The 11,631-nt window shown below is 37.7% G+C and overlaps 2 protein-coding genes across 2 annotated transcripts in view; one reads left to right on the top strand and one right to left on the bottom strand.

The window, feature by feature from the left end:
• The window catches only part of CDR2 (cerebellar degeneration related protein 2), a 13,358-nt gene extending 13,046 nt beyond the window's left edge, over nucleotides 1–312 (bottom strand). Inside the window, exon 1 of the mRNA XM_085301947.1 lies at nucleotides 20–312. Within this exon, the coding sequence (XP_085158073.1) occupies nucleotides 20–98 (79 nt within the window). The 5' untranslated portion in view covers nucleotides 99–312. The remainder of the gene's footprint in view (nucleotides 1–19) is intronic.
• Nucleotides 313–1,218: 906 nt separating this feature from the next.
• LOC146601637 (solute carrier family 68 member 1-like) overlaps nucleotides 1,219–11,631 on the top strand; it is a 16,207-nt gene continuing 5,794 nt past the window's right edge. The window contains exons 1-7 of the mRNA XM_085301921.1: nucleotides 1,219–1,243; nucleotides 1,344–1,399; nucleotides 3,365–3,546; nucleotides 4,292–5,026; nucleotides 7,944–8,098; nucleotides 9,577–9,660; nucleotides 10,658–10,801. Of these exons, the coding sequence (XP_085158047.1) occupies nucleotides 3,394–3,546; nucleotides 4,292–5,026; nucleotides 7,944–8,098; nucleotides 9,577–9,660; nucleotides 10,658–10,801 (1,271 nt within the window). The 5' untranslated portion in view covers nucleotides 1,219–1,243; nucleotides 1,344–1,399; nucleotides 3,365–3,393. The remainder of the gene's footprint in view (nucleotides 1,244–1,343; nucleotides 1,400–3,364; nucleotides 3,547–4,291; nucleotides 5,027–7,943; nucleotides 8,099–9,576; nucleotides 9,661–10,657; nucleotides 10,802–11,631) is intronic.

The following is an 11,631-nucleotide window of genomic DNA, read 5'->3' as shown; positions in this document are numbered from 1 at the left end:
TCCCCGCCGCCCGGCTCACCTTGCTGCAGGTCCTGCTGGTCGTACCAGGGCTCATCCTCGCGGATCTCGAACTCCTCCACCAGGCTGTCGGCCAGCATCGCGCCCCTTCCCCTGCCGGCGCCGCGGGCGGCACGAGGCGGCGCCGGCGCCAACGAGCCCCCTCACGCCGAGCGGCGGCGGGGCAGGGCGAGCCGGGCGCCGCGCCGCGCCGCTCCTTAAAAGCCGCCTCCGGCCATTGCCGAGCGCTTCCGGACTTTGCCGAACCTCTCCCCCTCCTGGTCGGGCGGCGCGAAGCCGCCGGCAGCAACGTGGCAGCTGCCGCCGCCCGCCCCCCGCCTCCCCGCGATTCAAACAGAACAGGCGGAGCTCCCGCGCCGGCAGCCAATGGGGAGCCGCTCTCCGGGCGGATCGAAAGGAGCGCARGCCAATCCCCAGGCGAGCGCAGACTGAGCCGCTAATGAGACTGAGGAGAGGGTGGGCTTAAGCTAATGGCGCCCCGCCCCTGRAGCTCGCTATGCAGCCTCCCGCTGGCGGAGGTCGGTTAGTGCGTGTGAGGGGCGGCGGCGCGGAGGGGTTAACGGTGGGGGCCGGCACGGCCGGGCGGGGCCGAGCGTAGGGGAGGCGCCGAGGGAAGCGCCGGAGCGCGGGGGCTCGGCGCCCGCCACGGCTCCTCTCAGCCGCGTCCCGGGGGCGGCCTGGCGGCGGCAGCGCGGGCAGGTGCGCAGGGGCCGTGGCGGCCGCTGAGCCGCCGGGGCGCGGCGCTCGCCGCCCTCTTCCTTGGCGGGGAGGCGGGAGCCGCGTCTGGGGGAACCGCCCAGAGGAAAGAGCTACGTTTGCGGGGTTTTTAGAGAGAAGSCGAAATTGGTTTGTCTACTCTGAGTCACAAAACGTCAGCGCTTTAACGTATTCTGTGTGTAGGCTGACTGTGAAGGGGAAAGGGACGCTGGTGCGTGGTTTCATTGCTGTACGATTAAAGAGCGTGTCTTCGGGGAGAGGAAGCGTGGCACCTCAGCTTCTAATCGCCCCGGTTTCATAAAGTACAGGACCAGATGTACCAATTAGTGTAAACAGTTGTGTCAGATCCTGTGCGTTATAATTAGTCATGACACTAGAGGCCTGCTTGTAAGAAGAAATACTACTTTCAAATCTGCTGAAGCTGAGGAGACTTTCTTTTTATCTGTGTAGGAAGGAATCGAGTCAAATGCGATTAGAAGAATGAAGAACTTGCAGTGCTAGTTTGCAGGTAAAGCTAGCGCAAAGCACGTTTCTTCTTGGCACCCGTGAAATTGGGGGGAAGACAAGAACCTGCAGTTCCCCATTTGGAAACCTGTGCTGTCTTACAGAGGGAAATACGTACAAAATGTCCGCTTCTCCGAGCGCCCTTGGCGAAGTGTCCTTGGTACATAAATCTGTTATTTAAATACTATATTAAGTGTAGTTGTGAAAGCTTGAATGCACACCTCACTTTAAAATGATGTTTGTCAGTAACATGCTTCCTTAATAACTTTCACAATTTATAATATTATACTTCTAAAATTCTAAAATGAGAATTATTTCAATAACCTTATTCTTCATTTTAAGTTTCTCAGTAATAGTTTCTGAAACAGCATTTGTTACGAAAATGCAGAATTTCATCACCTGGAAATGGAAGTGTTGCTATAGCTCTGTGGAAAAAATAACTGCAAACGTACATATCTGTTATCCTCAAGTATCTACAAATTCAGTCATACTCTTACCAAAAAAAGCTCTTACGTTGTTGGATTTGTTTGTCAGCTTGAGTCCCCCCCCACTTTACCTGTAAAGAGAAGTTATTTCCCCTTAACTTGTTGTTTCATATTTGAGCATCTTGAGTATAGGTACAAAAATGCACCCTTGCTTTACTGCTCTTCCTCCCTCACTATCTGTGTTGGGAGGAATAGAAAAACTGCTGTTCCATGTTCTACCATAGCCAGAATAGACAGTTCCTGTCCCCACTTTGTTTGTTGCCCTGCCTTTGGCCCTCATCAGGTAATTAAGAATTTACCATCTTCCTCACAGCAGCCTGTCTTCAGCCACACTGTGAACCACAGGCAGCAGGAAAGTTGGAAATAGCCTTGCTTTTCCTTTCCTCTTTCTTTCATGATCATTTTATGAGGCCTCCAAGGAGCTGCTGATAGATTGGTTTATCAAGCTGAACAAGCAAATACGCAAACTGTTTTGATGAGTATTTGAAAAATAGCTTTTAGGAGAAAAATGTTAATATAATGCACAAGAGTGAAGTGTGGACCATTGACAGGACATGGGCTGCAGAGTTCAGAGTTAGTGTCCTTAATTCAGGTTGAAATTTGAACATGAAATAAAATCCAAATTAATGGCAGACAGCTTCTTTTAAACAGATGCACAGGTGAATAAAGCTTCAGTTAAAAACCATGTCTAGGAGAAGTATTCTCATATTGGGATTAAAGAATCAAATCTGGTCAAGAAGCATAAAACTACTCATTGCTCTACTTTAAAAGTCAGAGTTTCTCCAGAGCTAGCTTTTTTCATTGGCTGATTTATACCAACATACCTCAGTTAAATGCTGGATATGTGGAAAAAGACAGCATCTTAAAAAATGGTTAGCTGAAGATCTATTTGATACATCAAAGAACTATATCTCCTTGGGCTGAACCCATTATTTGGATATACTCCAAATCCCATGTTACTCTATATGAGTTACTGTCTAGATGTTATTCACGTGAGTTCCCTTCTAGTATGAAAATGTTTATTAAAAGGTGTTTTGATTGTTTAAGGTTTCATGAGTTTATTAGTTGAAAGTCTTGCTTCCATGACTTAGGCTTGTTTTCGTTAACTAGTAATATTAAGAAATATGAAGACAAAGCTTTAATATTTTAAAAGAAATACTCATCTAAGTGCATGCTGCATTTGACATTCATAACAATGGCATACACAGGCATAGGAATTGCATCACTTTATTGTTACGCATTTCTTCGTAATTTTAAACTGTGTAGCTAGCAAGAAGGATCTAAAATGCATGCGGTTGCTTTGAACTGTACACCAAGATGAGTGCTTGCAGTAGCAGACTTTTGTATTAAGTCTTTGAACCAGTTGCTTTATGCACTTTTGAATTTTTGTCTACATGTTCTGTTTTTTAAGTACTGATTATATTTGGAAATGTGACTGCTTTCTTAATATTTTACACCTATTCAGTTTTGTGCTCTGTCTCATAACTCAATAAAATATGTTGCTCATTTAAAAAAAAAAAAAGATGGGAAAATTCTCATCCAAGAACCCAGTTCTGCTTCTCTGAAACAAGCAAATCTCGTGTGTCTTTTTCCTTTGGAAAATTATTCTACCAACTATTTTAATTCTTTTTTGTAATTAGAAGAAGAAGAGACTTTGACAATTTGGAAGATGAAGTTTGTTTGGGGAATTCATCCTAATGCACTGGCTTATTCCATGACTACATTAGGTGCTGGAATGATGAACAGTATCTTTAATTTCTACTATGTTAAGCTTTTCCTAAACCAATACAAAATTTCAGAAGTAGCGTTTCATCAAGCACAGGTACTGTTCAGCAGAATATTTTGATTTCTGTGTTGTGCTATGTGTCTGTATTATCATAACAAAGTTATTTTTTATTTATGAATTCACTTTGAATTCATTGCAAATAGTTATACAAAAATTCCATATTAAATTTAGTAAATCTATAAGCAATTGAAGGCACACTTAATGTGCATTCTTTACAATCTTTAGATTAAAAATATCTGTGGACTTGAATGGCCAGAAAGATTTTTACCTTTCATAGTTTGAAGTAATGTACTAAACTGATCTTGCATCTCAGCTTCATGGATATGTTTGACTTTAATGCTTTTCTATGGACTGTTTAAGTACTGCCTTTATTCTGCAAGTCACTATCCATGTGAACAACTCTTGAGCACATAAATAATCTCTTGAATGKAATGGCCCAACTCGTGCTTTGAATTACTTGCTGCAAGAGTTTGTGAGATGAAAGCCCAGATACATAAGTGTTTGAAGGAATGAGGTCTTAGAGATTTACTTCAAGTAGAGCTGGGCACCTTTCTGCTTACTCAGTATTTTTTTCAAATCTACTCATATACTATCAACATGTAAATACCTTTAAAAATTTGTTCATGAGAGTCTGTTTTGACCTGGCAAGCTTCTATCTCTTTTTATTCTTTGAATAGAGATGTATTTTAAATAAATACAGTTTATTACTTGTGTATTTGCTTCTATGTGTTTGAAAAATGACACTAATTATATGATTTTTTTTTGTGCTTGTCTGTCACAGGTGGTATTTATGATATGGAATGCCATTAATGATCCTCTTTTTGGGTATATTCAAGATAACTCCAAATTTGCATGCTGCTCAAGACGTCAGTTTTCAATTTTGTATGGAGCTCCCTTGTATGCATTAGCCTTTTTGCTTCCATGGTTTCCTTGGAAACATTATGAGGAAGGCGACTGGCTGAGTGGTCTTCACCTTATTGTTGCTTTATGTGCTTTTGATGGCTTGCTTACATTTGTGCTTCTAGCGCAATGTGCGCTCTTTGCAGAAATTTCCACAAGACATGAAAATAGGCTTCAGCTTATTAAATATAACCAAGTAGCAACATTAATAGGATCAACAAGCATTCTCTTCTGTGGTCTGATATCAGATAATATGGAGAATTTTGCCTATTTTCAGGCTTTTACTGTTTTGGTTGCAGCATTAGCAACAGCTTGTATGTGTTACACAGGCAAATACAGTACAAGTCAGTATGAACAGAGAGAAATTCCTGCGGAGAGTGCTAATCTGGCAAATGGTGATGGAGCTCTTTCTTGGTCGTCCGTAATTTCTCTAACCAAGCAGATTATGGTAGAGAAGAACTTTTTATTTTTTGTAACTATGAATTTCTTCCAAGTTTTCCACCTAGCCTTTTGCAACAATTTCATGATGATCTTTGCGGATAATCTCATTCCTAAGGATGTCCTTTCTTCCTCAATAAGAAGTATCATGTATGGAGCCAGCTTTATTTGTCCTCAGGTAAGCAGTAATGCTTTTTTTGTTTGTTTGTTTCAAAAGATGAAAATACAGTGTTTTATTAGTTCTCAAGGTATCCATTTATACCGTTTCACTGAACAAATGTTTTACCTGGCATAAGCGGTCAGCCATACTGAGAAGCAAAGGTAGTTCACCAAAGCTCTAAAAGAGCAAAGTACCTGTGTGTACAGGCTAAACAAATATAAGAGTAGGGTAGTGAGAGAGGACAAGCAGACAAACTGGTCAAGTGTACAAGAATTTGAAATATGAGTGTGCAGAGTGTGAATGTTTTGTTATTACAGGGTTTATAATAGTTAAGTATGGGAAATATGGTCAGGATAAAAGTTCCTAAAAGCAAAATCTGTAGAATTCTGAATTATTTTCTCCTTGTATTTTGTCTTACATGAAAAAATAATCTCTTCCAGAAATTTCCCAGATAAACTACACAAAACCCTGAAAAATTATTACACGTTAAAAGCAGTCTTCAAATAGATGATATTGCAGTCAGGGGGCTGAAGAAATCTGTAAATAGCTGCTTTTGGCAAATGATACCTTAAGACTTACTTTGTTGTCTGCTTTCATGATCAGCTACATTTAAAGGTAATGGTGAAAAATGCAATTTCAGGAGCCCGATCAGAGATGGGGGGAGGAGCAGTGAACTGGAAAAGAGAGAGAACCCAAACTAGTAATTTGTGAGAGCAATAAAAGCACCAGAAACGTGTCCCACAGAATATAAATGTACTTACTTGCACTAAGTAAGCAAATTCTCATTCTAACTCCCTTCTGACTTCTTACATTCGATCTTTAAAAACTCAGCTATGTCCACTACTTGTTGGATTTCCCAAAAACTGAGTACCCTGGCTTTCATCACAGGTACTGATGGTACTACTCAGAATTTCTGAAAATCATGTTCTATGTTCTTTAAGCTGTAATGTTTTTTCAATAAATAAAATCTAGATGGAGATATATGAAAATGCAACTAGAATACACAACTGAGAATTTCAATAACACTTTGGCGTTTTGCATATATAAAACAGAAAAAAATTACTTTTCTCTCCTAAAAATACTTTCTTCCATAGCTCTTAAATATCTATCCTTTCAACTTTTACCCTTACACAGCTTTATTTGAGTTAGAGAAAAAGCCTATTTAATAGTTAGGTGAGGAACTTCTTTGGAAGTACATCAGAAACTGCGGAAATTACAGAATTAAGACAGCTTCAGTAATTCTACACTTGATATGTATTAGGCACTACTGTTGATAAAATCAGTGTGATAGCGTAAAACGAACAGTCTTTCAGAAAAAGCATTTCTCTCTGCTCCCTAGAAGACTCTTTGTCTAGAAGGTTGCTGAACCGTGGAGAGTTTGCTGTGACCTTATTTTTTTCCTCAGATTTTGTCCTTCTGAGCTCAAGATATAACAAGAGAATTATCTGCTGGCAATGTCCTAAATTTCACTTACTGGAAAAGCACCCAACTCATATAAAGTCCCTTATGAATGTGCTTCAGTGGCCTGTACTAACCTAGAATACGGCTTCTCTCATGGGTTCCTTCTTGCAGTGGATACCAAGAATAAAACCTGCCTACCAGGGAAATTTTGCTGAAACAAATGCAAGCATATTTAAATGTAAAACATCATTAAGATAGCATTTTTCTTAGAAATATGCAGATTATCAGGAATTTTCTAAATCATAAGTACCTCCTGACACAGGATTATTTCACAATTATAGAGAGATAAGGTCATGGTTTTTACAATGACATGCATTACATAATGTCTTACCATTTCTAATATAAATGTGTGTCTGCAAAATGCCTGAAAGAAGCCTGGAAATATGTTTAGTTTCCTTCAATCAGATCACCTTATTATAGCAACTTTTCAGATTTGTTTTACCTGGTCTTTATACTACTTGTTCATTAGTTTAAGTAGAAAACTTGAGCTTCTTCAAAATAGTATTTGCCACAATCATTTCTGTCTGACAATAATGTCCTTGTCTTACTCTTTGTGTTAAAGTGTTTAAATATTGAAACAAATGTACAAGGAGAATTCCTTCTTGTTCTTAAATATTACTTTACTATTAAGCTGTCCATCTTTGTAGCACAGAAGGAAGGAATTAATGTCCCTTTCTGCAGGGCTTAAGAATCTATCCTAGGTGATGGTGATGAGGACCCCATACATAAAGATAGTGATACAGGCTTACATAGTAATGAGAAAAGCATCAGGCATTACAAAATGTCCAATTTAAAATGGAAAGTAAGAAAGGATATAGAAGAGCTTACTCTTTGTTAATATTATAATCAGCACTTACTAACAGTTTTGTGAATTTGCTTATCGCCAGCTTCTAGCATGGATTATTGCTTTCTAAGAATGGCAGAATTAAAATGCAGCTACATAGATTGGCATCTATCTTTCTCTACTTAACTGTAAAGTCAATAACTCGCTTAGATCAACTGTCTTCATGAGCTTACTTTATCAACTAAAAGGTCATGCTGAGTATCTATAAATGTCAGTGAAAACAGTAATAGTAATGAAAATTTGATTCTCCAAAAAATATTTTTGATCAGCAGTTAAACTTCAAACGGCAAGATGTTTGGTTTACAGTTAACACAAAGTTAATTATTTAAGGAAAATCAGACATAAAGATCATAGGCATTAAAAAACAGTTAGGAAATATGGGAAATATTTTTCTCACAATATAGTAGTGCTCAGCTAGTTAATTTTGAGTAAAGGTAGACCACCTTACCTTGTAAAGGTAGCATAGGATGATCCAATAAGCAGTTCTCTTTGTTCGGTTCGTATTTTTTTATTTGGATTGTACTTTAAGTTCATAGTATCTTGTGTTTGGTCTGTGCTTTATAGCTCTCCTAATGCTGAAATACTGTAATCTATCCTTTCCTCATACATATGTATATATTATCTTTTCAGTGCCTTGTTCTTCTCAGTCATGCTTCATTGAAGAAGTTTGGTTATTACAGAATCATCCTGTTTTCCTTTTACTTTGAAGGAATAGCTGCTGCTGTCATGTTTTTTCTAGGGCCAGAACACTATTATCTCTTGGCATTTTATCTCACAACAAACATGTAAGTAAATATATTTTCTTATTCACAGATCAAGCTTAAATAATTTTAACACTTTCTTTTAATAGCTGGAAGATTTTGCCACTCTGTTTACTGTTTCCTTTCCATTCTGCTTTACCTGTTGGAAAAGTTGTAACTGGTGTTACAACTTTTACAGATTTCATTTTACTCTACTTCAGCTTTTAATTTCTGCTTAAAAAAACTAAAATAACAGTGGAATAACTATAGTAGTTAAGGTTTGCAGCCACATGCCTCTAGCCTCTTACCTGCTTTAACATGGGACAGATTCTGATTCTAGTGAAGCAGAATCTCATTTCATCCACATAGACACAGACAGTCTCAGTAGAGGAACTCTTTGGAGACTGTTTCCTATGAAAGCTCAGACCTCATTCAGTATTGCATGAACACCTGAATATTGCAGTGCAAAACAGATGCTGTAAATCAGGTATCCATTAGCTAACCAATACTCGAAGTCACTGTTTTTGCTGGTATTAGTGAAGTATGATGCCCAGAAGTAATAGTTGCATAGATGTACATTTTGACATATGAAAAAACTTATTTAAAAATGAAAGCCAGAACATTGTTACAGCAGTTCGTTTTCTCTCTTCCTTTCCAATTTCACGACTTTCTTTCTACACGTTTTTTTCTATCCTCCTTTTTTCTTTTTGTTTCCTTTTCCTTCTTATTTTCAGTATTTCAGTCATGGGCTACTGTAACACTGAACTGTGTGAACCAGTAAATTGAATTTCATTACCTACATATTTTAAATAATGAAGATATATATGGATTTCCTCAGGAAAATCTTCCAAGGTACTTAAAAACTGTATGTTTAAGGTACTAACTGTTCAAAGCCTTTTGTAAGTGGGACTTAATCATATCAACATTTAACAAGATACACAGATCTTGTGAAATCCGAATAATTGAATTTATGGTTTCATTTTGTAGTTTGTTGAGAGTTAGCTCTGTGTGTGTGTCTGCTTAAATGCATATATAATGTAAATACGTGTAGAAATGTATATAAAATTTTTACTATTCTAATCTTTGAAATTTGTCTTTGATACAGTCTTTTCAGTGCTTTTTGTTCCTTTTCAGATTTCTAGAAGAAATTTTCAGTTGTTCTTTCTTCTAAAGTTTCATGTAATTTAAAAACTTAGTCCTCATAATCACAAACAAGTATTTATAACCTTTTACACCAGTGTCAAACTAAAGTAATTTTGGCTTTTCAGGGGAGAAAAGAAAAAAAAATAGGCTTCCATATAGATTTCTGATTTTTAATTATAACAACAGAGCTAATAATGCTTTCAGAACTGGTATTTAACCAGCTATATCGCCATATTTTAGTGAACATTTCAGCTTTGTTTGTTTGCAGAGATGTCAGCGTGGGTGGTGTTAGAATGTCAGGTTAAGCATCAGTTAACATTTGTTATTATAAAAGTATATAAAAGAGCTATGAAAATCTTAAATGTTTTGTCTGTCTTTAGGGTAGTTTTACAAGCCTCATTTAGTTTGTTCAATCTGCCCTTGGCGGATATTGTTGATGAAGATTTAGAAAAACACAAGCGGAGGTAGGTTCAGTCTTAACTGTTTTTCTTTAAATACTCTGTATAATTGCCATGTTGCTCTTTTAGTAAGTTAGATTGTGTCAAAGTAAAGACAGCAAATGTGAGACATCTTGGGCCCTCAACACACAAGTACTTTTTGGAAGAGCAAGTTGGCGTAAGTAAAGATAAGAAGTTGTGTATAATTCCCTCAGTTACTTCAGCAGAGTAATTTGAACAGCTCATTAGGTCATTTCTAGTTTAAATTACACTACCGTAATACAGGCCCAGTCCTGCTATTTTTATGTGCTTATTCTTGTTACCTTGAGTAGACTTCTTCTGTAAGCGTATACATCTAATGTTACTTACGGAATTTTCTGGATAAAGTCTTTCTAACATGGAAAAGGCATTTTGAAAGTTTTACCTCTGCTACTTACGGCACAAACTTCAAAGTCTAACTTGTTGCTGTTGTCTCTYTGAAAGAAAAATCGCTGAAACCTGCTGTGATGTGGCATATCACAACTTGCACATCTTTTGGATTTTTATCAAAGTGCAGAAAACTTCCTGTCACTTCCATCAGTGTTTATATTAGTGTACATTCAATCTTGGTCACTGTATTAAAGGACTTAAATGTGAGAACTTCTGTTTTCATGGAGGAAAAAAGAATTGCCTCCTTTTCATGCCTAATGCATGTGAAGTCTTAAATTGTGATTATTTTTCCATGCTCTGTTCAGGCTGGCTTAGCTTCAGTGATTACTTTGTGACTAGTGTGAGTCATTTCAGAATTGGGGCTAAACTCTATATACCCAGAAGTTTATTACCTTTCATCTCCAAAGAAAATGAAATTTCAGCATGATAGCTGCTCTGTTTGCTATAGTATGTTAAATATAAAGCTAAGTAATCATGATGACTAGTATTTGCATATTAATAGAATTTTAAAGAATCACTATTATAATTGATTATGTATGCTAGTAAGTTAGTGTTGTACATTTGGCTTCCTTTATTTTCCCCCTAAATATTTCAGATCACCGCTTTCCTCTATGGTTTTTGGTACCAATGCTTTGTTTACCAAGCCTGCTCAGTCTTTGGCTCCAATGCTTGTGGTTACAATACTGAACCAATTTGGATATGAGAATCTCAACAATGAAATTGCTCAGCCTGATCCAAGGTAAGTTTAAAAGGGATACTTTAAATCATAGAAATTCAAGTGAAATAATCTTGTAATTTTAAAAAGCAAAGTAATCTGCAGTTAGTTTGCATCAACAGTACTTCAAAAAATCTTCCACTTGTTCTATTGTCTGTTTAGAAATATTTTCTATAATTTTTTAAAGACTAAATAATTTATTAAAATATATGAGGATATCTGCCTAGTCTTGACGAAAAAAAAGAATGCAGTTCAGTAGTTTACCATCTGCTGTTGTACTGCGCAAAGTAAAAAAAATTTATGATCTGCTAGCACTTCTTATGAAGACAGTTGTCCTGGCTCCTGTGTTTAGTTTACCTCAAACTTGCTTCCTATAAATATGTAATACAAAAGGACCTCATACAAGATACCTTTTTTTTGAGAGAAAACAGTGTAATCACTGGACAGAGCGAATTTGCCTCCAGTAGTCATTTTGACTTCAGTATTGTTTACCATTATAATGATTTCATTGCAGTCCCAGGGGAACTTTATACACAGTGTAAAAGCTACYGTTGCTACTTGGCATACTGGAAATGCATGGGCTTTTATAAAAACAGTCGAATATGGAGTTAGTACACCTAAAAGATCATAGGCTGTTTATCTAAGACCAACAGGAGGAAGTGACAATGTAAGTATTAACTGGAGTCAGGAGTAAAAGGCAAGAATTAGTCTGAGTAGGCTTTGCTTGAGAGAATAACATGGATATCCTGAGAACTACACAGTTTTCCTAAATTTGGAGGAGAAAGTATGTAAACCTTCTTGGAGTACTTCCCCACTATGGCCAGGGGAATATTTCATATGTGAGGAATTTTCTT

This window comes from Rhea americana, unplaced genomic scaffold (genome assembly GCF_003343005.1).
Source record: "Rhea americana isolate MKP2758 unplaced genomic scaffold, rheAme1 scaffold_10, whole genome shotgun sequence".
NCBI lineage: Eukaryota > Metazoa > Chordata > Aves > Rheiformes > Rheidae > Rhea > Rhea americana.
The sequence above is the reverse complement of the archived record's forward strand: the minus strand, read 5'-3'. Positions and strand labels throughout refer to the sequence as shown.